The 27,212-nt window shown below is 39.8% G+C and overlaps 1 protein-coding gene across 3 annotated transcripts in view; it reads right to left on the reverse strand.

The window, feature by feature from the left end:
* Positions 1-27,212, reverse strand: part of YLPM1 (YLP motif containing 1) — a 77,566-nt gene that overhangs the window by 21,785 nt on the left and 28,569 nt on the right. For 2 of the 3 annotated variants that reach the window (XR_010731006.1, XM_066272247.1), the window contains exons 5-11: positions 14,357-16,462; positions 11,689-11,809; positions 5,089-5,509; positions 4,884-4,976; positions 4,471-4,666; positions 3,884-4,002; positions 2,441-2,595 (exon numbers count right to left, since the gene is read on the reverse strand). Coding sequence is in view for 2 of the 3 variants with exons in the window: in XM_066272247.1 (XP_066128344.1) it covers positions 2,441-2,595; positions 3,884-4,002; positions 4,471-4,666; positions 4,884-4,976; positions 5,089-5,509; positions 11,689-11,809; positions 14,357-16,462 (3,211 nt within the window). In the remaining variant the exon portion in view is untranslated. The remainder of the gene's footprint in view (positions 1-2,440; positions 2,596-3,883; positions 4,003-4,470; positions 4,667-4,883; positions 4,977-5,088; positions 5,510-11,688; positions 11,810-14,356; positions 16,463-27,212) is intronic. The other variant, XM_066272248.1, reaches the window with a different exon arrangement.

The following is a 27,212-nucleotide window of genomic DNA, read 5'->3' on the forward strand; positions in this document are numbered from 1 at the left end:
TAGCAATGTTTCAGGATATAAGACCGATACAGAAAAATCAGTTGAATTTCTATACAACTGAACAATCCAAAAATGGAATTAAGCCATCTATATCAGTAACATTAAATGTGAATTAAATAATCCAATTAAAAGGCAAAAGTTGTCAGACTACATAATAAATTATGGTATAACTATATGTGATCTATAGGAGACACACTTTATAAAAGTGAGTGAGAGAGAAAAACATCAGTTTTTTTTTTTTTTTTTTTTTGCATTTTTCTGAAGCTGGAAACAGGGAGAGACAGTCAGACAGACTCCCGCATGCGCCCGACCGGGATCCACCCAGCACACCCACCATGGGGCGACGCTCTGCCCACCAGGGGGCGATGCTCTGCCCATCCTGGGCGTCGCCATATTGCGACCAGAGCCACTCTAGCGCCTGAGGCAGAGGCCACAGAGCCATCCCCAGCGCCCGGGACATCCTTGCTCCAATGGAGCCTTGGCTGCGGGAGGGGAAGAGAGAGACAGAGAGGAAAGCGCGGCGGAGGGGTGGAGAAGCAAATGGGCGCTTCTCCTGTGTGCCCTGGCCGGGAATCGAACCCGGGTCCTCCGCACGCTAGGCCGACGCTCTACCGCTGAGCCAACCGGCCAGGGCCAAAAACATCAATTTTTTGTTCCGCTTATTTATGTATACATTGATTCTCTTCTTTTCTTTTCTTTTTTTTTTCTGTATTTTTCTGAAGCCGGAAACGGGGAGAGACAGTCAGACAGACTCCCGCATGCGCCCGACCGGGATCCACCCGGCATGCCCACCAGGGGGCGACGCTCTGCCCACCAGGGGGCAATGCTCTGCCCCTCCAGGGGGTCTCTCTGTTGCGACCAGAGCCACTCTAGTGCCTGGGGCAGAGGCCGAGGAGCCATCCCCAGCGCCCGGGGCCATCTTTGCTCCAGTGGAGCCTCAGCTGCGAGAGGGGAAGAGAGAGACAGAGAGGAAGGAGAGGGGGAGGGGTGGAGAAGCAGATGGGTGCTTCTCCTGTGTGCCCTGGCCGGGAATCGAACCCGGGACTTCTGCACGCCAGGCCGACGCTCTACCACTGAGCCAACCGGCAAGGGGATTCTTTTCTTTTTTAATTTAAGTGAGAGGAGGAGAGATAGAAAAACACCTGCATGCGCCCCTACAGGGATCCACCTGGTGACCCCTGTCTGGGACTGATCCTTTGCCCTTCTGGGATCCATGCTCACAACTGAACTATTTTTAGTGCCTGATGCGGAGGCCACGGAACCATCGTATCCTCAGCACCCAGGTCCAATGTGCTTGAATCAATCGAGCCATGGCTGCAGGAGGAGGAGAGGGAGGGAGAGAGGAGGAGAAGGAAAGAGAAAAAGAGAGAGAGAGACAGAGAGAAAGAGAGAGAAAGAAGGGGTAGAGGAAGAAAAACAGATGACTGCTTCTCCTGTGCGCCTTAACCAGGAATCAAACCCAGGACAACCACATGCCGGGTCAACGCTCAACTACCTAGTCAACTGGTGAGGGCCCATTGATTGATTCTTGTATGTGCCCTGTCTGGGGATTGAACCTGTGACCTTGGTGTATTGAGATGGACAACCCTCTACCCAAATGGGCAACATAACCAAGGCCTATAGGAAACATACTTAAATTCAAAGACACAAGTAGATAGAAAGTAAATGGATGAAAAAAGATACATCATTCAAACAGCAACCACAGAAAAGCTAGGGTAGCTATACTAATAACAGATGAAGAAAGTTTTCAAATGACTTATACACCAATACTAAGTCAAAATAACTAATAGAAATCTCCAGTGCCAGTTTATTGAAAGGGATCTAATTACTCTGCAATATAAGATAAATTTAAGAATGTATACATTTGGAGGTCACTAGGAAAATAAGTGTAAGCTAATCAAGACTACTAATTTTCCCTCTTTCTGCTCTACATACCATACAACCAAATCTCTACTTTCCTTCTTCAAAATGCAATTGAATGCTTATGAATTTTTTAAAATGTATACAAAGGATAAAGTCTTTTTTTTTAATGTTTATTGTATTGATTTAAGAGAGGAGGGGAGAAAGGAAGAGGGAGAGAGAGACAGGAACATTTATGTGCTCCCATATGTGCCCTGACTGGGGATCGAACTGGCAATCTCTGTGCCTTCGGATGACGTTCCAACCAACTGAACTGTCTGTTCAAGGCTCTTAATGAAATCTTTTCTAAAGTTTTCAACATCTTTTTTTGGCCAAGCTATTAAGCTTTAACTTCCAAGATTCTATAGTGTACGTAATTTATCAGATTATACGACAATTTGGAGGTGATAAGATGCCTTGAATGTGATATTAATTAGTATGTCACAAAAAGGTAGAGAAATTCTATTCAGGTTACTAAATTTTAAAGATCTCTTATCAGCTTCTGATATAAAAGAAAACTAGTTAACTACACAGGACTCACTCTCTCAGGTCTGCTCTCTCGGCCAGGTGGTTTCAAAATATCATCCACATTCTTAGATTCAGGCTTCTTCTCAACCCGTGGAGCTGGCGGTGGCTGGTGGCTTAGTGATGGAGCTGGCAGGGGCATTCGCTCCTCTGGGTAAGTTCTTCGTTCTCCTAGGATTCCAGCAGTTCAAAAAATTACTATTCACGTAGTAATTACTTAAAGTTTTAACTATCTCCACTTATTCTAAAAAAATAGAATTCATAATGATTTGGGAGCCACTTTTTACCTTAGAGAAATTTTAAGTAAATGGAAATGAAGAAAATGAAAAAATTAAGGTATGATTTCAGGCAAATGGAAGGTTTTTTTTGTTTGTTTAGGTTTTTTTTTTTGTATTTTTCTGAAGCTGGAAACGGGGAGAGACAGTCAGACAGACTCCCGCATGTGCCCAACCGGGATCCACCCGGCACGCCCACCAGGGGGCGACGCTCTGCCCACCAGGGGGCGATGCTCTGCCCCTCCGAGGAGTCGCTCTGTTGCAACCAGAGCCACTCTAGCGCCTGGGGCAGAGGCCGAGGAGCCATCCCCAGTGCCTGGGCCATCTTTGCTCCAATGGAGCCTCGGCTGCGGGAGGGGAAGAGAATGACAGAGAGGAAGGAGAGGGAGAGGGGTAGAAAAGCAGATGGGCACTTCTCCTGTGTGCCCTGGCCGGGAATCGAACCCGGGACTTCTGCACGCCAGGCCGACGCTCTACCACTGAGCCAACCAGCCAGAGCCGGAAGGTTTTGAAAAATACTCAATTCATCCTTATTTGTATTAAATTTTGGGGAAAAAGTTAAGCAACAGGACATAGAAGAATAATATACTTACTAGATAGTCCCAAATATTATAGCCTGTTATTTCTGCTTTACAATTTTAAGAACAAGAGTCACTAGCTTAGGAATGTTTTTCTTATAAATAGGTATAAGTTTCTAGTTTAAGTAGAATTTATAGCAGTGAAAAACTAAAAGCAACTTAAATGTCCAACAGTAAGGGTCTTATATTTTATCCACTCAATAGACTATCAGAGAGGTTTACATTAACAGGTTTACTTATAAGGAATGCACTAAAAAATTATCAATGGGAATAAGCACAATAAAGAAAAGTGTATTTGTACTTTGATTACAACTTCATTAATATATATGTGAAGAGAGAATGAGAGAAAATATATATAAAATTTCATAGCTGTGATTGGTGGGTGGTGGAATTATAAGTGATTTTGTTTCTATTTTCCAAAAATTTTTCAATAATATAAAAAGCAATTTATGCTTTATTATTTAATTGCTATATTTGTTGATAATGCTGCCATCTCTTAGAACTCAGAGTGCATTTCACTCTGAAAGTTTAAACCCATAGTTACAAGGTAAAGCATCTGTTGTCTGCATTCTCAACATCTTCATAGTTAATAAGGCACTGCTCTACCTCCAAACATGGATGGTCCTTCGTAGGCTGGTCGGTCAGACTTCCGGTCATAGGATGGCCTATCAAATCCCCCTCTTCTAGACGAAGAATGGTCTTTTTTGTCTCGATATGACTGAGTTCTAGAAGGTAACAGGAGGTGGTTTAATAAAAAAATAATTGGAGATCTCTATCTTATAATGCAACACCACTGCCTGCCTAATTTTCTCCGTAATTCTTACACATGGTCAATATTTATATTTTTATTTTGCTTTTCCATTTAGCTCTTCCTTGCATACACACATCTAAAGAGCTCACAAATTGTAAAAATAAATTGCCTACCAATTAAGTAATTACTATACCTTTATTGACAATACTATTTCCTTCCCTTTCCGGCTATCTCTTCCACCCATTTAACTTTCGGGAATTCAAGCTGGCAAAACTCAAGCACCGAGTTTCCTGAAAAGTGGTCTAGAACTAATCTTTCCTCTCCAAATTATACACGTGAAATAATGTGCCATTTACTAAATTTCCTGTAGATACATTGTCTTTTGCTGAACTCAAGTATATAGTAATTTACACACCTGGCAAAGATATTTTTCATAGCATACCTATCATCTCGAGGTCGGCGTTCTCTGTCAAATCTATCCCGGTCATAGTCAATGACACCCCGGTCCCGGTCTCGATCTCGATGTATCTCTCGATCTCTCTTGAAATCTCGATGATCTGCCGTGACACCACTTGGACGATCAAAATAAGGCTCACGGTCTCTGTCTCTATCATAACGATCACGTTGGCCTGCATGCTCTACAAAAACAATTAGTACAAAATAAGAACAATATCCTTTCTTCTGGAAAAGCAAAAAAGTACAAATCTAACTTTAGAACAAGTATAAATTGTTGCCCTAATTTCAACTTATGAGTCTTTTAACTATATTAAAAAGTGCAAATAATTTTAGTAAAGGGATAATCGTGATAATTAGGTCCTAAATGTTTAAGAATATTGATTTCCCTGGGATTCCTACCTGTCTCAAAAGTTGATCTTTCAGGTAGTGGATCTGGGCGTAGAGTTATTCTTTCTCCATAGGGTATCTGTTCAACTTTGTTAGTGGAGATATCTAGTAAACAAAATCAGGGATAAAACACTATATAAGTGAAGCTTAAGAAACACAAAGCTGAAGCTAATAATCCCTTTAGAATCCCAAATACAAACTTACCACTATTACTCACCTCGGCCATGGCCATAATCAACAGTCTGTTGTACTGGGGGTGGTTTAGACATTGGTGGCATACCCATAGGCATTGGGCCAGGAGGGGGAATAGAAGGGTGAACAGGTGGGGGTGGTAACACTGGAGCAGATGGAATTGTTGCAGTTTCTGGTTTAAATTCTGAATTCAGTCCTTGTTCATCATTTGTATCCCAGAGGCCATAGAAAGAATCTTCGTCCCAGCGTTCCTGTTCCATAGCTGAAGTCTGTGGCTTTAACACTGGAGGCGGAGGTGGAGGAGGTGGTGGAGGAGGAGGGGGTGGCGGTATTGGGATAGGCGGTCTGGTCACAGGAACAGATGATCTTGCTGGTGGAGCAGAGGGTCTTACAATTGAACCTGGTGGTTTACCCATAGGAGGGGGTGGTCTATAGGGCCCTGGAGGCTGGAGAACAGAGTAAATAGCTTAGTAGATGAGGATACCACTAGGTTTTTTGCATATCAGTAAAAATGAAAATCTGGTTCTCAATTCATAAAAGAAAATTTCAGTAAGTTGTACTCATTCAAAATTCAAAATTTTTGTGCTTCAAAATATACCATTAGGGAGGTAATACAGTTGGATCTTGAGCAACACAGGTGCAAACTATGTGGGTCCACTTATACACAATTTTATTTTCAATAAATGCTTGCACTGTTTTTGATTCACATGGCTAGTAATACACACACACACACACACACGTCTGTGTGTGTGTGTGTGTGTGTGTATGATTTATACACTGATCTATGCCATTTTATACAGGGGACTTGAACATCTGCAGATTTTGGTATACACCAGGGGTCCTGGAACAATCTCCCCAAACCCCTGTAGATACCAAGGGACAACTTAAGTTTTGGGGAGTTAAAAGTTATAAGCGCATTTTCAACTGCACAGGTGTGTGTGAGAGAGAGAGGGCGGGGAGGGAGAGGTGGTATTCCTAATCCCCACACTGTTTAACAGTCAACTGCATATGTAAATCATATATCTGATAAAGGTCTTGTATCAGAACATAAAATTCTTATAACTTAATAACACAAATTATTTTTAAAATGGGAAAAGATTTGAATAGATATTTCTCCAAAGAAGATAGATGCATGGCCTTCAGACATACGAAAAGATGTTCTACAATCGTTAGTCATTAAGGAAACGCAAATTTAAACCAAAATGAAATACTATTTCATACCCAGCACAATGGCTATAATTGACAACACAGATAATACACAATGGCAAGAATGTAGAAAAACAAGAACCTCTTAAAATTGTTAGTGAAGGCCCTGGATTGTTGGCTCAGTGGTAGATTGTCAGCCCCACGTGTGGATGTCCCAGGTTTGATTCCCAGTCAGAGCACACAGGAGAAGCGCCCATTTACTTCTCCACCGCTCTCCATCTCGCATCTCACTTCTCTCTCTCTCTCTCTCTCCCTCTCTCTCTCTCTCTTCTCCTCCCCTCCTACAGCCAAGGCTTAATTAGAGTGAGTTGGCCCTGAGCGCTGAGGATGGCTGCATGGCCTCTGCCTCAGGTGCTAAAAAATGGCTCTGGTTGCAATGGAGCAAGGGCCCTAGATGGGCAGAGCATTGCCCTACTGGGCTTGCTGGGTGGATCCCAGTTGGGGCGCATGCCGGAGTCTCTCTGCCTCCCCTCCTCTCACTAAAATAAAAAATTTAAAAAATTAAATTGCTAGTGGAAATGTAGCACGATGCAGCCACTTTGGGAAATGGTTTAACAGTTGTCTCAAGAAGTTAAACATAAATATACCATAAACTCAGCACTTTCATTCCTAGGTAACTAAGAAAAACATGTCTACCCAAAGACCTGCACATAAATATTCACAGGATTACATGACATCTCAAATGTCCATCAATAGGGGAATGAATAAACACCATGGCATAGCTAAACAATAAATCATTACTTGGCAATAAAAAGAAATTAAATACTGATTTACGCTACAACATGGATGAATTTTGAAAACATTAGTTAAGCAGCTGGAACAGGTGTGGCACAGTAGATAGATCATTGGCTCAGAACACTGAAGTCCCTGGTTTGAAACCCTGAGGTTTCTGGCTTGACTGCAGCCTCATTAGCTTAAGTGAAATGATCAACATGAGCCCAAGGGCACTGGCTTGAGTTCAAGGGGTCACTAGCTTGGCTAGAATGTCTGCCCTCCGCCTGCCATCAAGGCATGTACAAGAGGCAATCAATGAACTAAGTGACACAACTATGAGTTGATGCTTCTCACTCTTTCTCTCTCCCTTCCTCTCTCTCCCTCAAATCAATTAAAAAATTTTTTTAATTAGCTAAGCAAAAAAAGCTAGTTACAAAAGATCTATATTGTATGATTTCATTTAAATAAAATACCCAGAAAGGCAAATCCATAGAGACAGAAAGTGGATTAGTTGCTGCCCAAGACTAGGGGTAGAAATGAGAATTAACTGCATAGTGGCACAAGGGATCTGACTGAAGTGTGGAAAATGTTCTAAAACTGGATTATACTGATGGCTGCACAACTCAGTAAATTTACTAAAAATTAGTGAATTACAAACTTAAAATGGGCAAGTTATATAGTATACAAATTACACCTCCATTAGTGGCTTTTTATTTAAAAAAAAAAAAAAAAAGGCCCTCAAGAGTACTACCCCTCCCCTAATATACCACCCTCTCTTTCTTCTCCTTCCAGAAAAATTAGGGTACTTGCCATTTAGTTAACAAATATCCCAGGCCCACTCAAAACCTACAGACATTCTATGAGTGAGGTCCTGGCATTAGTTTAAAAACAAACAAACAAACCCCTCCATGAGTAATTCTGATGTTCACCATTTAGTTAAGAACTTCTGCTATAAACTATCTTCCCACTCTGATGACCTATCTCCTCCCAAAAATGTTGACTTTCCAGTGAGAGAACCAAACCTTAGCCTCTTCACTTCTATTCAGTTGTCTGGTTGACAATAGCAGTTTGTGGTAAGGCTGGTAACAACACAAAACACAAGCACCAGGAAACAATAAAACAAAGAAACCAAATAGGAAATTTAGTAATCTCTCCAAAAAAAGGCTTCTGTTATGTGTGTGTTTACATTCATTTTCCCAAAGAAACCACCAACTGTCAACAGAAATGTATATTAAGAAGAGAATAGAACCTCTTGGCAAATAGGTCCTATCTACTCAGTACTGAAATTCGACTGTCAAATTTTATTTCAATTTTTGCAAGCCTGATTAGAACACTCATTACCAACTTCTCAGAGTTCATTGTTTCTGGTTTGTTTGTTGTTCACTAACAGCTTATTTAGACCTTGGAAACCAAGAATATACAACTTATGATATTATTCATATATAGATTGTGCTTTAAAAACAAACTTTATTTTTTAAAGATTTACTGATATTAAAGCGAGGAGAGAGAACGAGAAAGTTGAGGAGCAGGATGCATAACGGCTTCTCATATGTGCCTTGATCGGGCAAGCTCAGGGTTTCAAACCAACGACCTCAGCATTCCAGGTTGACATCTTATCCACTGCACCACCACAGGTCAGGCTAAAAACAAACTTTTTGAGCAACAAAGTGGATTTAGCTAATATGTAGAAAACATTATTTAACTAGAGGCCACTAGAAGCTAGAATTAAAGACAAATGGTGATTACCTAATGATAAACTTTAGATTATAACATTTTAAATTGTTAAGAAAATGCCTATGTAGGACAAAGCTAATGGGTCTGTAGTATAAGTATCCAGGCATGTTTTAAATATCTTAAGAACTCTTGGGACTATGTCTACAAATGAAACAAAGTGGTTTTTTTTCATACTACATAGTGAAAACACCAGATACATTTGTAAAAAACAAAAAACCCTTTACAATACGTATATGAGAAAGAATTAATATCTATATTATATTAAGGGTGATATAAATTGGTAAAAAAAAAATCTTAAGAGTCAAACAGGTAAACTGGTAAAGAACAAAAATAGAATTTTTTACAAGAAATATAATGAACAAATATGGGAAAATATTAATGTTCACTAATTATCAAAATGCATATTAAAACACTTCACTGAAACTATTATATCTACCAAAGACATTAAATAACTGATGCTTGCAAGGCTATAGTATAGATGTTACACAACTACTCTAGAGAGCCATTGGCTATAGAACAGGAGTCATTAAAAATGCCATTATTCATTAACTGAAGTACCCCACTTTGGGAGCCTAAGATGACTTTTAAGAAATTATCTAAATAGGTTTTTGATACAAAGATATTCATTAAAGGTGCAATAACAAAAGTAAAAGATTAGAAACAAACGTACAAAAGAAAGTTTTAATAAATCATGCATCAAAAATAATAAAGCAGCCCTGGCCGGTTGGCTCAGCGGTAGAGCGTCGGCCTAGCGTGCGGAGGACCCGGGTTCGATTCCCGGCCAGGGCACATAGGAGAAGCGCCCATTTGCTTCTCCACCCCTCCGCCGCGCTTTCCTCTCTGCCTCTCTTTTCCCCTCCCGCAGCTAAGGCTCCTTTGGAGCAAAGATGGCCCGGGCTCTGGGGATGGCTCTGTGGCCTTTGCCCCAGGCGCTAGAGTGGCTCTGGTCGCAACATGGCGACACCCCGGAGGGGCAGAGCATTGCCCCCTGGTGGGCAGAGCGTCACCCCATGGTGGGCGTGCCGGGTGGATCCCGGTCGGGCGCATGCAGGAGTCTGTCTGACTGTCTCTCCCCGTTTCCAGCTTCAGAAAAATGAAAAAAAAAAAAATAATAATAATAAAGCATGTAGAAATAGGAAAAAATGTTTAATAATTTGTTCAGTGAATAAAACAAAAATGTGGACCTATAATCTAGAGTTTCTCCTATTTACTAAGAGATACAAAAATACAAAGATAAAAGACATAGTTCCTATCCTTATGAGCTCAGTTTAGAAGGAAAAACAGACAAAACCATCAAAATACTGTTAAGATAATGGCTATAACAGAGGCTCATACACGATGTTACAGGGGTACATGAGAGGGCAATTGTTTTACACAGTGGAAGAGAAGATACAGAGCTGAGTTCTAACAGATGAACACGAATTAACTACTGTAGTTGGAGGAGGAAGTAGGAAAAGACAGAAAAGAAACTCTAGGTTTACAGATCCACATGCACATGCAAAGGCATGGGGAAGAGCCTGGCCCACTCAAAGAATAAAGGAGGCTCCATACGGAGGAAAAGTGGAGCATAAGCAAGTGGAGTAGCAAGTGATGATAAGCAGAAGTCAGGCCCACCCAGGAAGAACATAAAAGGCCATGTAAAAGAAGCTAGATTTTATTCTGAAAGCAATGGGGGAATACTAGAGTTTTAAAGTCTAGTGGCATGGTGAGATTTGCTTTCAAATGAGAAATCACCTCAGTGCTGCCTAAAGTGGAGTAGAGAGAGGGTAGTCCTGACTACAAAGGTGCATGACAGAACTTTTTAGGGTATTGGAAACTTGATCTTTTGGCATATATTTGTTAAAACTCAAACCGTAGGCTTAAAATGGGTGGGCTTAAAATGAGTATGTTCTTGTATGTAAATTATACCTAAAAAATTTGAATAAAAAAATAAAATAATCACGTTAAACAGAAGAATGAAGAATGAATCAGAGGGAAATGAAAAAGATGGAGAGGTGAAGTACAATGTTTCTGCAATAATCTAGGCAAGAACTGAGGAAGGCTAGAATTGAGGTTGTAGGGAAGGGAAGGTGGAATATCTGAACAATATAAAAATGGCAGTAAAATAAATCAATAGAATGACTGAATATGAAAGGGTAGAACATAGGCTTTCAGGTTTCAAGTTTGGGTGACTTGGTGATGGTGAGGAGAAAAAATAGGCTTGATGGAGAATGATAATGAGCCCATTTTGAATATGCTGAGTTTGACAGAAGACATGTCCACAGAGAGAAACTCTGTAGACAGATGGATGCATATATAGGTCAGGAGACATGATTTAGGGAGTCAACATCATGGTGGTTGTTGATGTCAACAACTATGTATGAGTGTTATGTGTTAGACCAGGATGAAGATGAAATGGTTCAAGTGTTTTTCTCTCTCATTATGTTGTTATAAAGTTATTTTTATGGTAACATTATTAAAGCCCATCACTGGTTTAAAGGTAAAACAGCAAAATAACAACAAATATGAAAGTAAAACAAATGGAGAACTTAAACACACAAGTCTTTAACATAAATCTTCCCTCTTTACGGCCTGAACTGGGGCATGATGTTTGATCCCTTCCCTAGCTGAAGAAGAACAAGTAGCTCAAGAGTTGGAGAGAATAAGGCTCACATGGGTAGGGCTCATAGTGAGCCCTTGCACTGCCCAGATGGAAAACAGGACTATTTGAACAAAAACAATTCTTAGAAAATTCCGACAATTTCTTAACATGAAGCTACATGGTTCATGTGTGCTTGGTGTACTTATCAAATCCTGGGGGGAAAAAGGACCATAGATTTTCAAAAGTCAATTACCATTAGCTTTTTACTTTTCCAAAATTTACATTTTTTATAGAGGAAATTTACACTTGTTATAATACAAAAAGATCAAACAACAGGCAAACATACACAACAGGAACCATTGCATTTTCTGAGCACACATTTTCCCGTACCGGGTACATTCCAGGTCTTGAAGGTGTATTCTGCAGTCTTGAATCCTGGGGTGGTAGGTGGTCAGGCATCTGTGGCTCAGACCCAAAGTCTTTCATCTTTTGAAGCTGTTCTTTCTGTTCCCTGCAAACAAATAAAATTGCCATTGTACATAAGGCATGTCTAATCCATCCCTAAATGACTACAATTAGTATAGAACAAAAAAAAAAAAGAGACCTAAAAATTTTGTTCTAAATATGGCCTGGAAAGTTTTTTTAAAATTTGGTATTCACATCAGTTTCCAAAATCTGTATTAGTTGCCATTATTTACAAAGCAAAATATTTTATATATAAATTCAATTTTAAACAAATTTGGTATTGCTTCTTGGCCTTTTGGCTAAGATCAAGTGTAAAGAGATTTGATAACACTGGGCCTCCATTCCCACATGCCAACAATTTGCTAAGTGGACTAGTTGGCTGCTCACTTTAGATGAAGGCAGTTTGCCATAATCTTCACCACATTCACTAGAGGTATACTGATCCACTTTCACTCATTTCTGTTATCTGTATGCTTCTTGTGGGTATTTTAGTTAATGGCCCCTGCTATATATGGTGAAAACAACTATCAGTCTACACCTTTGATAACACTTTAATAGTCCTAAAGGGTAATTACGTCACTCTTTAAGTTTTTCTTTAAATGTCTGGTCAAATTCCTTTTATTTTTCCTTACAATGCTCACCTTAAACACCTACCCGATGTAACACCTAGTAGATGTAACATCTACTACAACCTCTTAAGACCTTTTACAATTTTCTCTCTACATCTGTAAAGTGTAGTGACCCAAATGGACACAAAATAAGGGTCAAGTATATAAAAATATTATTTTATGTCGTGTAAATCATGACTTTATACCAATACACATATAGCTCACATGTATTAAATTATGATCACTCTTATCCATTATTTCATATATTTTGTTTATTATATTTATGTTGCCCAGAAATAATTTTTTTTTAAAAAGGATGAAGAAGAAGTACTTTTTATCCAGCATTTCTATGTAAAGCGATAATGGATGGAAAAGGAAACTTTTAAAAGAAAAGGGAAGAAACCCTGGCAGCTTAGCAACACCAATCAGCCTGGTGTTTTTCAAAAACAAAATAGATTTTAGAGTTGGACAAACTGTTCGAATTCTGGGTTTGCCACTAACTAGCCAGTGGACTTAACCTCTCTGAACCTTAGTATCATTTGTGAACTGGGGATAATACTACTTATCTTTATAGGCCTTTGAGATATAAGGATTTGAGATAGAAGAGCTGAGATATTATATGCTAAATCAGGGGTCCCCAAACTTTTTACACAGGGGACCAGTTCACTGTCCCTCAGACCGTTGGAAGGCTGCCACATACAGTGCTCCTCTCACTGACCACCAATGAAAGAGGTGCCCTTTTCGGAAGTGCGGCGGGGGGGGGGGGGGGGGGGGGGGGCGGATAAATGGCCTCAGGGGGCTGCAGTTTGGGGACGCCTGTCACAGTGTCCAGCATACAGAAGTGCTAAATTAAAGATGACTATAATTTAAAAGTGAATTGTATAGTAGTTACCTGTCATAAGGCATGCTTTCTACACTTTCATTAATAATCTGAAAAAGTTAAACCTCACAGAACCTATCTTCCACAGATCACAGAAATCAGTTTTGCTGCCTGATCTTTCATATTTACCTACAAGTATTTATCCTCATCATACTTTAACTACCAGTCATAAAACTTTCATTATAATTTCAACTGGTATAATCCACAAATATTGATCAGAATTAAATAATGAAATAAATTTATTTTCTCAAAACATTGCTAATTCTTAAGAAACTGCTCAAAAACCTTGTGATCTGTCAATGATTCTTAAATTCAAATCTCAGGATATAGTGGGTTTAAAGATGAAATAATACACACAAAGCACTTAGTACAGTTCCTGGCACATCATAAGCATACAATAAATGTTAGCTTTTGCTATTATTGCTACTATATGGAAAGCATTATGTAAATACCTACACATACATAGTAAGTTGACTGTAAATCAAGAAATTCAAATTCTATTCTCCATCTCGCAAAGAAAATAATTATGTACAAAGTAGTAACATCCTCAAGTAGAGATATCTGCTTCTAGTTATAATGAAAGATAAAACATCCCCAAAAGAAAGTATCAGTGGTTAGACAAATCTGAGGATGCTTACAGGTAAACCATTCTTAGCTTCAATGAGAAAAATAGAAGTCCTTTCAGCACTTTCCAAAGTTACATCAAAGATTAGTGAATGTGAAGTCTATCAGATCTAAAACCAAAGAACAAACTGCCTTCTGGAGAAAAAGAGGATGTTATATATGAGCTCTGAAATTCAGAGCACTAGAAAGTTGAAGTTTGATACTTGAAATATGCACAAGCATGGCATATCAGCAACAAATCCATAAAAGCCAAGAATGGCTATCAAATTTTCATATTTCAGGACATAAATTTATAATTAACACAGTTCCTAAACACCCATCCTAACCCTAAAACAGAGCAGAATGACCAGAGATTCAATTAAAATTATGTGATAAGAACTTGAAGTAAAATTAATTCCATTCAAATATATCACATCAGTTTAAAAAGAGCAGTCTGAATGTGGTTTTGACTAAAAGAAATGATCTTAAGCAGTCAACTTACCGAAGCATTTTCAGTTCTTGTGCAGCTTTCAAAATGATTTCGTGCTGCCTCTGACTGAGAACCATTACCCCTCCAAGGCCTTGGTCAGAGTCTAAATTTGCATCCGACCCCATCATTTCAGAAGAATGATGTGAGGGCATATGTTCCGCAACGGGGGAATGTCTATCCACATCAGACGGGTACCATCTGTCTGACAACCGTTCTCTTTCCCAGTCCATTCTGTCAGGAATATAATCTCGCTTTTCCCGCCACGTATCTCCTCTTTCTGGATACTCTCGGATCCTCAACTCACCCCTATCACGGAAATCTCGATCATACCCATGGTCTCGATTTCTTTCTTCTCTCCATCTATCATCCCGATATCTATCCAAAGGTGGAAGAGGCGGAAGGGGTGGTAAAGGTGGAAGAGATGGAATATCCCGTTCATGGAACTGTGATTCTTGTTCATCCAGTGGTCTCCCATAATCTCTGTCCCACTCATTATCCAAATTTCTATCATACATATCCATGGGTCTTCCAATCCGATCCACATCCCTGTCCATTTCCCTGTTGTAGTCCTCATCCATATCCTGATCTCTCTCCCAATCATCCCACCAAGGGCCCCGCCTATCTCCATCATGAGAGCGAGATGGTGGTGCTGAGAACCTGTCGTCTCTGTTATACTGATCTAGGGTATCATCTCGATAGTCATGTTCACATTCTCTCCAGTATCTCTCTCTATCCCAATCATCAAGTCTTTCTCGGTCCATTGGAGCATTTCTACCATCTAACGGGAACTCTTCATGCCCTCTCTCTTCTCCATGGTTCCATGGAGCCCTAGGTGGCTCATCTCGGTGATATGGATACATTTTTTCCCCACTATCTCCTGATTCGGGTCTAAATGGACCTCTGTCACGACCAAAATCTGGTCTTCCCAGTCCCCTTTCCCGACTGCTAGGTCCTCGAGGTGGTCCCCTCTCCCTGCTTCCAGCTCTTCGAGGTGGAACTCTCTCTCTACTCCCAGCCCTTCGAGGGGGTCCTCTCTCCTGACTGCCAGCTCTCCGAGGTGGTCCTCTTTCTCGGCTGCCAGCTCTACTCCTGTCCTGGCTGCCTTGCAGACCACCCGGCACTTTCTCCCGACTGCTTCCTGACCTCACCAACCCTCTGTCTCGACTGCCTTCTCCTCTGCTCATCTTCTCTCGACTGTCTTCTCTTCTACCCATCATCTTATCACGAAAGTCTTCTTGCTTGACCAACCCTGGGCCTCGGCTGATTGCCTGGCCTCGACCTCTATTTACTAATCCTTTATCCCGTGCGTCTTCCATTCTGCTTTGACCAGGACCTCTGTAAGAAGAGCTGTTTCCTCGATTGCTTTCTAGTCTATTATCTCTGTTCTCTGGCCGAGGCAGCCCTTTATCTTGGTTGTTTCCTGAATGGGATAGATCAAGACCTAAAGGTTTAAAATCATTATCTGCAGTTAATGATGATGACGCTGCTACCATTGCTCCTCCCTCCATCCCCCCTGTTTGTGAGGGAAAAGTAGATTGAGTAGGTACAGGTTTATTTGCAAGGGATACAGGCTGAGTAACAGCTTGGGTTTTGTCCATTTGAGTCTCCATAGTTTGAGAATTCTGGTCCCAATTAGAAGGCTCTATGGGCCCTTCCGAGACTTCGCTTTTAGGTGGCTCTTGTTGAGAGTCGCTTAGATTCTCATCTGACTGAGCCGCCTTGGCATCCTTTACATCTGCACCAATGGATAATGCAGCTGATTGCATTTTAAAATTCTTCTGCTGGTTACTATTGGTGTCTGCTAATGGTTCTTTGTTTCCTGAAAGAGGTTCTGCTTGTGACTTAGGTTGCTGCTGATGTTGCTGTCCCAAAGCTGGCTTGGGGCCTTTCCACTGTGGTCCACTCTGTCGAGGACTTAGGGATGTATTGGGGGTAATATAAAACTGAGATGCTGGCCCCCGGGGAATCATTCCCCATTTGCTTTTAGTGCCCTCTGCTGGGTGACCTTCATATCTGGGTCTTGGCCCATCGGGGCGATTTCCTTCAAATCGAGGCCCTTTGGGTCTCGGTCCTTCACACCTTGACCCTAAATCCTCAAATCTTCGAGGACCATCAAATCTACAAGTAAAACAAAAGATATTACTCAAGACAGTAAAGCAGAAAAAAAATTCTCCATGTAAGAATATTTAAGGCAATCTTGCCTTAGAATCTGTTTACAACAATGACTCTTTCAGTCAGTAAACAAATCCTGAGATATCTGTATCTTAGAACCAATATGTTAAGGTGGCAGTACTCTGAAGGTCTTAGGACAGGCTTTGGAAATCATGTCAGTTTTATCCAATTCATTTCGACACATCTCCTGCAGCAAGTCACTGATATATTGAGTTGTTCAAAAACAATTACAAATATTGCACCTTAGTAGATAGAAATGTCCACTAATTTTAATGGAAAAAAATAAATTCCATTCCATGGCTATCTTCAAGAGTACTTTTAGAATTAAAATGTAACTAAAAATAATGAAACAATTAACAATATAGGATAATTATAAATATTGTTGGAGCTAGCATCATCATGTTAACTTATTGACAAAAGTTTAAAAAACCAGCAGCCAGTCATATCTTAAGAGAGTGCCCCGACATTTTAAAGTCTGGACAGAGATATTTTTGCTATGGACTCATTCACTAATTCAGTAAATCTCTAGTGCATATTTTTAAAGTACATCTCATCTGTCATGTACTAGACTACATCCAAGGGATATATAAATACGTGTAAATACCTGCTCAAAAGTACAATGACTCAAGTCCACCTGCATATAAGGGCAGCAGAGGAAAGAAGGATCAATTCTATCATGGTGGTAGTGGTAGTGGACTGCTGTTCAATTAATGCTTTATACAACAGAAAATGCTTAAATTAAGCCTTGAAAGACAAATTCTCCCAGACCAGGTTAAGAGAGTGTGTTGGAGATGAGGGGAACAGGAGACAAAGGCATCTCAGGCTAAGGAAGCATTATGAGGAAAGGCAGAGAAACATATGAGCATTGCACGTGTGGAAATGCAAACAGCATAGCTGAAGCAAAGAGGAGATAGTGCTGGGGAAGAAGGGAGAATGGCAAAGCAGCACATTAATAGAAAAGGTTAAAGAGACAGGCAAGTGTCAATGTTCAGAACAGCATTATGCCTTGTATGGAAGACACTACTGGTGCTCCTGCGATATCTATTCCCCCTTTTCTACAGTGATCGAGCTTCACCACTTTTAGCTAGACACAGACTAGCCAGACTAAAGAATCTCTTTTCCAAACACTCTTGCAGCTAGAACTGATAGTTACGTTCTGGCCAGTGGGCTGAGAATAAAAATAACTTCACATCCTTCTGGGTTGTACCCTTAAACGGCACACCTTACTTTTCACCAGCTCCTTTTTCACACTGGCTCTGAGATGGTAGTGAAGTAATCCTGGCCCATGTAGCTGAGGACAACATACTAAGGAATGGTGAGGTAACAAACCAGAAGGAACCTGGATTCCTGATACTGTAAAGCCATCACATAAGTTCTGAGAGAGAATATCAACTTCTAATTTGTTAAAGCTATGTGACTTTAGACTTGTTACAACAGAGGAATTAATTTGGCTGGGTAAGAGTTGGGACTACCTTGTAAGCACTTAGAACAAGTAAATACGGTCAGATTTTCTAAAAGATTGCTCTAGCAGGAAAGTAGCAGATGGACAGGTGGGAAAAGCATATTGTTGATTGTTTCTACAATTTGGGTAAGTGAAAGTGAAGCCTCCTGTTCCAGGGCAGTGACTGATATGAGAATGTAGAGGAGGAGATAAAAGTGAGAGATATGAAGGAAGCTATAATGAATAAGATTTTTAAAGTATTTCTGTAAGATTTTATTTGAGCCAAATTGACAACTGCCAGGAAACAAGATCTTAAATATTCCCTAAAATGGATAAGATTTTCTAATAGGTGGGATTTAAATGATAGTGGAGCCTGACCTGTGGTGGCGCAGTGAATAAAGTGTTGACCTGGAACGCTGAGGTTGCCAGTTCAAAACCCCAGGCTTGCCGGGTCAAGGCACATATGAGAAGCAACTACTATGAGTTGATCCTTCTCACCCCTCCCTCCATACACTCTCTCTCAAATCAATAAAAAAAAAAAAGATAATGGAAATGGAAGAATTTAGGATGATTTCAAGGTTTCTGGCTTAGGTGACTGAGTGGACAGTGATAACTTTCATGCCTTTAATGAGAAATGTTTTTTCTTTAATTTGAAAAACCAATAAAGGATAATAAATTCAGTTTCAGCAAAATATTTACTTCCTGTACCTGTGACATTGGTTTTGCTGGTCTAGATGCCATAGTTTCAAAGGGAAGAGTGTTCCCATCAGGGAACACAACGACTCTTCAACTCAAGATGAGACTGCCTGACTACTTTGGGTTCTAAGTCAACAGGTGAAGAAGGGAGTTACTTAACTGCCTGGGGGTATGGGGGAAACTGATCCTTTCTAAGGAAAATTGGGTTACTACTACAGAATGAGGGTAAGGAGGAGTATATCTGGGATGTAAATTCTCTAGAACACCTTAGTACATCTGTGTCCTGTAATAAAGTCAATGGAAAACTATAATAACGCAATTTAAGCAGGACTGCGAAGAGCCTTGACCTTTCAAGAATGAAGGTTGGGTCACCCAGCAGGCAAGAAACCAGGACCAGACGTGGTTCTTGCTGACAGCAAAGGAAATATGAAAAAGGTAGTGAGAGAAGAGAGTTAAAAAAACCCAGCTATGATTAACATAACCAGTTGCAGAAATAAGGACTGTGATAATATGAGTACTCCTTCCTTAATTTGATACTATATGCTTAAATATATACATACGTTATTAGTCAAATATTTCTGGTTAATTTTTCTTTCTTATCATCTATCTACACAATATAAGATGCATTAATAATAGTTACCTTTCTACTTCAGAATCTGTTACAGAATATCAAAGATGAGTATGAACCAGCTAGAAGAAGAATGAAGATATTCCCAAGACACAAAAATGGATTTCATATCCTTTTCTGGGGAAAGGGTTAGAATGTTTTGGTTGTCCAGAGATATTTCATGTTGGGGCAAAGATCACCCTTGTAACTCACCCTAATCAGAAACATAAGAAAAAGAACTCTGGGAAATGTATTTCAGCCTAGCCAAGTTGACACTTTAGAGTCGTAACAATTTAAAAATACTTAAACCCGCTAAAAACAGAGAAAGGGGACCAGCAACAGATGAGAATTTTGTTATTAAATTCTAGAAGACAAAAAACACACATGAGTGGAAACATGCAGGAAGAAACTGCAGTTTGGAGTGCTGGCCACGCAGGTGGGGCTGGCTTGCCTACAGAGACCCAGAGAGGGTCAGTGTGCCCAGTTACCAGGGCTGCTGGGGAAGGCGAGAGGAACACTTGGGCTAAAGTCACGTACATTAAAATCTACATTCAGAATCACCAACCAGCCTTTCCCTAGGCTGAATGTCTCCAAGTTCTTGAATCTGAGGGTCCCTTAGTTTTTGCCTTATCGCCAAGCAAAGCCTAACAGTCACTAAGCTCCCTGCCCCAGAGCCCCCAATCAGCTTGTCAGTGTCTCCCACTCTCTAATATAAATGGACAACCAGAGATCACTAGGTATTTGAAGAATGTCTCCAAAATGAAAAAAAAAAAAAAAAAAAAAGACCAAAGATAAATACTACATGATCTGGAGAAAACAGAGATAACATTGTTATCTCTTGTTTTTCAAGTGAATCTTTTTTTTTTTTTTTTTTAAGTGAGAGGAGTGGAGATACACATTCCTGTATGAGCCCCAACCAGGATCCACCCAGCAACCCCAGTCTGGTGCCTATGCTTGAATCAAACGAACTATCCTCAGCTCCTAAGGCAACACTTGAACCAACTGAGCCACTGGCTGCAGGAGGGGAAGAGAGAGAGAAGGGGTAGAGGGAGGGAGAGAGAAGCAGATGGTCGCTTCTCATGTGTGCCGAGTGGGGCTCAAATGCGGGACTTCCGCATGCCATGCTGATGCTCTATTCACTGGGCAAACTGGCCAGGGTCACAAGAGAACGTAAAAAACAAAACAAAACAACCCCCACCATAAACTGATATCTTCAGAGAGTACCTAAAAATCAAGAACAAATTGCAATATGAAAGGGGATCAGAACGAGAAGAACTGTAGAAAAAAATTTAAATTCTCAAAATAAAAAATGCAGTAGACTGATTAAAAGTATGTATCTCAGAAAGTACAACAAAATGAAAAAGAAAAGAGACAAATATAATCAATCTGGCAGGTCAAAAATCTCATTAATGAGTTTCAGAAAGAGAAAAATAGAAAACGAGAAAAAAAATTAAAGAAGAAATAGCACAAAGAACTTTCCCAGAGTTATGAGATTCTAATCTCCAGATAGAAATGTCCCAGACCACTCAAGACAATTAACAAAACTAAAAATACAATGAAATTTTAGAATACCATGAATAAAAAATGTTTCTGGCACTACCTAGAAGTCATCTAAATAGAAAAAAAAAAAATGGAACAGCACAACAGCTGCACTAAATGACAGAAGAAAAGAACAATGACCTTGAGAAATTATTATGTTCAACTTCCAATTCCATAACCAAAACATTAATCAATGTATGGTTAGAATAAATACATTTGCAGACATGCAACAATGCAGAAAACTGACCTTCATTATATAGTTTCTAAGTTACTCGAGCATGCACTCAGGGAAAAGGAGGCACTAACCCAGTGGGCCCCAACCCCCAGGCCGCTACCGGTCCGTGGGCCATTTGGTACCGGTCCGCAGAGAAAGAATAAATAACTTACATTATTTTCGTTTTATTTATAATTAAGTCTGAATGATGTTTTATTTTTAAAAAATGAGCAGATTCCCTCTGTTACATCCGTCTAAGACTCACTCTTGACACTTGTCTCAGTCACATGATACATTTACCCGTCCCCCCTAAAGGCCAGTCCGTGAAAATATTTTGACATTAAACCGGTCCGTGGCCCAAAACAGGTTGGGGACCACTGTACTAACCCACAAACAGGAAGCCATGAGATTCAATTAAGTACAATATATCCAAATTCAGGAGGACAGTCAAGGGAAACACCAGAGCAACGGCCACCTGGCAGATCCTGAGAGCAAACAACCAGCCAACCAGCCTAGGCAAAAAAGCAAGAGGATGCATGAATTTGGGGGAAAGAGCTCCTCAAGAGAAAAGAAGATGGTATTTTGGGGACGTAGGCTGAAGGATTATTTTAAAGATTTTGCATGACAATTGGAAATTCTGAAAAAAAGTTATAACATTAAAGAAAATATAGTATTAGTACACTGCTTACCTCTATAAGAAACAATATTGTAGCCCTGGCCGGTTGGCTCAGTGGTAGAGCGTCGGCCTGGCGTGCAGGAGTCCCGGGTTCGATTCCCGGCCAGAGCACACAGGAGAAGCGCCCATCTGCTTCTCCACCCCTCCCCCTCTCCTTCCTCTCTGTCTCTCTCTTCCCCTCCTGTAGCCAAGGTTCTATTGGAGCAAAGTTGGCCCGGGCGCTGAGGATGGCTCTGTAGCCTCTGCCTCAGGCGCTAGAATGGCTCTGATTGCGGCAGAGTGACGCCTCAAGATGGACAGAGCATTGCCCCCTGGTGGGCATGCCGGGTGGATCCTGGTTGGGTGCATGTGGGAATCTGTCTGACTGCCTCCCCATTTCCAACTTCGGAAAAATACAAAAAAAAAAAAAGAAAAGAAAAGAAACAATATTGTTTACTGATGTATCAAAAGAGTGATATAAGGCCCTGGCTGATTGGCTCAGTGGTAAAGCATCGGCCTGGCGTGCAGAGGTCCCGGGTTCGATTCCCGGCCAGGGCACACAGGAGAAGTGCCCATCTGCTTCTCCACCCCTCCCCCTCTCCTTCCTCTCTGTCTCTCTCTTCCCCTCCCGCAGCCGAGGCTTCATTGGAGCAAAGATGGCCCGGGCGCTGGGGATGGCTCCTTGGCCACTGCCCCAGGCGCTAGAGTGGCTCTGGTCACAACAGAACGATGCCCCAGAGAGGCAGAGCATCGCCCCTTGGTGGGCGTGCCGGGTGGATCCCGGTCGGGCGCATGCGGGAGTCTGTCTGACAATCTCTCCCCGTTTCCAGCTTCAGAAAAATACAAAAAAAAAAAAGAGTAATATAAATACGCTGCTGGGCAGATGGGCTTAGAGAATAGTACAAGAATTAAATGAACTTTTTATCAGAACAAGTATTAATTATATATTACCTAAAAAGTAAAAGTCAAGAAAGTAGCAGCATATCTTTTGTGATATGAAGATAACTACCAGAAGAAACAGCTAAAGAATAAAAGATGATGTCATTAGGAAGCACATCTAGCGTAGCTCAGAACAGTGGATGACTGTTTTTTTTTGTTTTCAAACTATATGAATGTATCACTTCAAGATGTAAAATGGCCTGACCAGGCGGTGGCGCAGTAGATAGAGTGTTAGACTGGGATGCAGAGGACCCAGGTTCGAGGCCCCGAGGTCGCCAGCTTGGGCGCGGGCTCATCTGGTTTGAGCAAAAGCTCACCAGCTTGGACCCAAGGTCACTGGCTCCAGCAAGGGGTTACTCAGTCTGCTGAAGGCCTGCAGTCAAGGCACATATGAGAAAGCAATCAACAGCTAAGGTGTTGCAACGCGCAATGAAAAACTAATGATTGATGCTTCTCATCTCTCTCCATTCCTGTCTGTCTGTCCCTGTCTATCCCTCTCTCTGGCTCACTCTCTTTCTCTGTAAAAAATAAAAAAAGATGTAAAATGTTCTTCTTTTAAGAACACAGAAAGAGGATTAGCAGTAACCAGGAGAAAGGCTTCTTCTGAGATTACAAGAAAGAGGATGAGGATGGTAACGGTCAAGACAGAAAGTGTGTTTTACTGGGCTTGAAAGCCTTGATTTTCTCTGTGAGGCAGAAATCTAAATTAAAGCTATAAAGCTAAATAAAAATGTTTGCTGAGACAGAGAAGGCAGAAGAGAGTAGATGGGTCTATCCAAAATAGTGAGGGCTTAGCCAAGGCAAGAGCTGACTGGAGGCCTGTCAAAGAATATAATGCAATGCTATGGACAGAAATCACACATTTACAAAAAGCAAAAAGAATACTGTTTCAGAGCTTATAACAGTTTGGTTCCTTTCCTTTAAGTTACATTTATTAATTCAAAATGTCTGGAATAACATCTTAAATCATTAAAATTCTCTGATTTGTATTCAATTCAGCATTAGTTCATATAAGTGATAAAACTATCTGCCACAATGTACAAGAACCAATAAAGAACCCTTGTCAACACGTTATCTAATATTATAATCAAATTTTGAATATGAATGAACTGCCTTCCTAACTAAATTATGATTGCTTTGAGAATTTTATCCATAACTGAGACATTCTGGTATAACACTTATTGCCAGGTACTTTTTTTTTTTGGTGACAGGAGGGGAAATATGGAGGCAGACTCCCACATGTGCCCCAACCAAGATACACCCAGCAACCCCATCTGGGACCAATGCTCAATTAACAAGCTATTTTTAGCACCTGAGGGTGTCCTTCTCTGATGGAGTTATCCTCAGCACCCAGGGTCATGCTCAAACTAATCAAGCCACTGGCTACAAGAGGCAGAGAGAGAGAGAGAGAAGGGGGGGGGGGGAGTAAATGGTCAATTCTCCTGTGTGCCCTGACTAGGAATCAAACCCTAGACATCAATATGCTGGGCTGAGGCTCTATCCAGTGAGCCACCGGCCAGGGCCCAGTACTGTGTTAATGGTGGAAATAAACTGATATCTAACCTTAGGGAGTTCACAGTCCACAGGAAGAGTGAGACAAATAAATAAACAATTAGAATAAAATTTAATAAGTATAGGACATGCTGGTCTTACTCAATGAAGTATCCCCAATATGTGACTCACTGAAGGATCTCAACATATAAATTATTTATGTACAACCCTGAGGGCAGTAAAAACAGGAATTAGTAAAGCAAAAATGACAGCCAAAGAGAAAAGCATGTGTAAAGGGCAGAGGAAAGGATAAAGAAAGCAGGAGCACTAAAATGTGTGTAGATAGGAAGCAGAACATGGTGGAAAGATTCTGCAAGTCTCATACCTACACATAAAATATGCAGTTTCCATGAAAGGGTAGGGTGCTTTGCTTTCAGGTTAAACTACTGACCAGTCATCAGCCAAGGGTCATCATTTCTTTTATTTTGGAGATCAGAAAATGTTAAACCAATTGAAATATACCTTCAACATTACATAAAAATGGCAATTCTTTATCAATACGGCACTTTCATCTTTTCAAAGTTCAAAGATATTATGAAATCTTAAAACTATCAAAACCTTTCAGATTTAGAAAAGTAAAAAGTTTTTAGGTCTTTGAAATAAATATATATAATTGCTTCTCAGCCTTTTGGCTAAGATCAAGAATGTGAAATAAATATATTGAGATACTCATGTTAAAAATATGTACAAAAATAAGCCATCTCTACATCAACAAATGAAATACTATGACCTTTTTAACATATAAAAGCATTTATTTGAAATATAGAATATAGTATTTATTCACTAAACATAATCACATAAACCACATGCACTGCACATTGGTCAAATGAAAAGAAAAATAAGTATTTGATGTTTAAATATTTAGAAAATGTTTGTACAGTTATGTATTTCATAAACCTCTAGAAAAATAAAACCCTAAAACCAGGTATGAAACCATTAGAGCTAGGTATAAATATTTCAAAATTTGACATAAAAATTATTTTAAATTGGGTATAAAAACGTAAGAAGTATGCAAGATTACAAATACTTTTAAACAAGTTATCAAATTCTTGAATCAAATTCCTTCCCTTTTAGTTTTCATATGAAATAATGCCTACTTTCTAATATGTATAGTCAAGATCCTAAACCCAAAGTTCCCAAAAAGAAGTAAACACTATAAAGAGGAACAACCATGACAAAAGGAAGCATAAAGAAAAACTGCAGTGTTTGTAGTCCCTTGCTAAACCTAGTGAGACAGCTACATATTGGAAGAAGTCCACAACTCCAATATTAAAACTGATCAAAAAGTAGATGGGACCAAAGAGAAGCCTTGATATTATAAAGATGTCAATGTTTCTTTAAAATGGTCAACAGATTCTATGTAACACCCCTTGAAATTCCAGCAGTTTTTTGAAAACTGACAAGCTGACTTTAAGTATGGACCAAGAATAGTCATGACAATCTAGATATGGGGTCAGCCAACTATAGGCCAAATCCCATTAAAAATGACACTTTTCCATTTTTAAAGGTTAAAAATATAAAAGAAATAAAATATTTAACAGAGACCAAACATAGCCTGTAAAGCCAAAAATATTTACCATGTGTCCTTCATAGAGAAAATCTGCCAACATCTGATCTAGAAACAGAATTGGAGCACTTATACTAAGAGATATCAAAATTCATTATAAAGCTACAGTAATTAAAACAGTATGACACTGACTGGTGCAAGAACAGACAAGTAAACCAAAGGAACAGAGTCCAGAAACAAATCCACATATATAATCACTTGACTTATGATGGAGATGCTGTAAAGTAGTAAGGAAAGGATGACTTTTTCAATTAAATGGTACTGGGGTCAATTGGATAGCCATATGGAAAATAATGAAATTTGACCCCTACTTTATACCATACATTAACAACAAAATCAATTCTATGTGGATTATTAATTTTAAAATAAAAGATAAAACAATAAAAGATAAAATAGGATAATGTATTTATGACTTTAGAGTAAACAAAAGATTTTTTTAAATAGGACATAAATAAAGCACTAAACATAAAGGAAAAAAGAGCAATAAATTGGACTACTAAATTAAAATAAATACTTTTTATTAATCAAAAGACACCATTAGTCCTTGGGGCTCATTAAGTTTCACTGAATCCAATAGTTTTTATGTTTTTGGGGGTTTTTTTTGTTGTTTTTTTTTTAATTTTTTATTTTATTCATTTTAGAGAGGAGAGGAAGAGAGAGAGAGAGAGAGAGAGAGAGGAGAGACAGAGAGAGAGACGGGGGGGGGGGGGGGGAGGAGCTGGAAGCATCAACTCCCATATGTGCCTTGACCAGGCAAGCCCAGGGTTTTGAACCGGCGACCTCAGCATTTCCAGGTCGACACTTTATTCACTGCACCACCACAGGTCAGGCTGTTTTTGTTTTTTTATTATCAGTTCTATTTGTAAAGATTGATATTTCATAACCTTTTTCATACTAGCCTTTAAGAGAACAAAGAGACAATTTACTTTTTAAAAAACAACAAAATTTAAATGATCTTGCAATTACCATATGGGTCCACTGGATCCTTTCACAAGTCTAAAATATAAGATCTTAAGTGATTTTTTTCCACATTTGAAATACTTTGCACCTGACCTGTCTGTGGTAGTACAGTGGATAAAGCACTGACCTGGAATGCTGAGGTCGGGCACATATAGGAAGCAACTACTGTGAGTTGATGCTTCCTGCTCCCCCTTCTCTCTCTCTCTTGCTCTTGCTCTCTCTCTCTAAAATCAATAAAATATTTTTTAAAAATACTTTGAGATTTCCTTATCCTAGAATTCATTAATGCTCATCATTACTTATTATCTCCAACTCTGCCAAAGAAGATTAAAATACAAAGACAACAAAAGAATGACCGAAGTGCCTAGAAAGATGAGGCAAAGGTGTTATCAACTGTCACACCCTGTTACTTGTCTACCATATTGCAACCTGCTTTAAGTCTTCCTTTAGCAAAACTGAGAATTCAGAAAATTTCATTTCCTGACTGTAAGGACAAAGGAAAGAAAAGTGACAGAGAAAGTTACACC

Source organism: Saccopteryx bilineata, chromosome 4 (genome assembly GCF_036850765.1).
Source record: "Saccopteryx bilineata isolate mSacBil1 chromosome 4, mSacBil1_pri_phased_curated, whole genome shotgun sequence".
Classification (NCBI taxonomy): Eukaryota; Metazoa; Chordata; class Mammalia; order Chiroptera; family Emballonuridae; genus Saccopteryx; species Saccopteryx bilineata.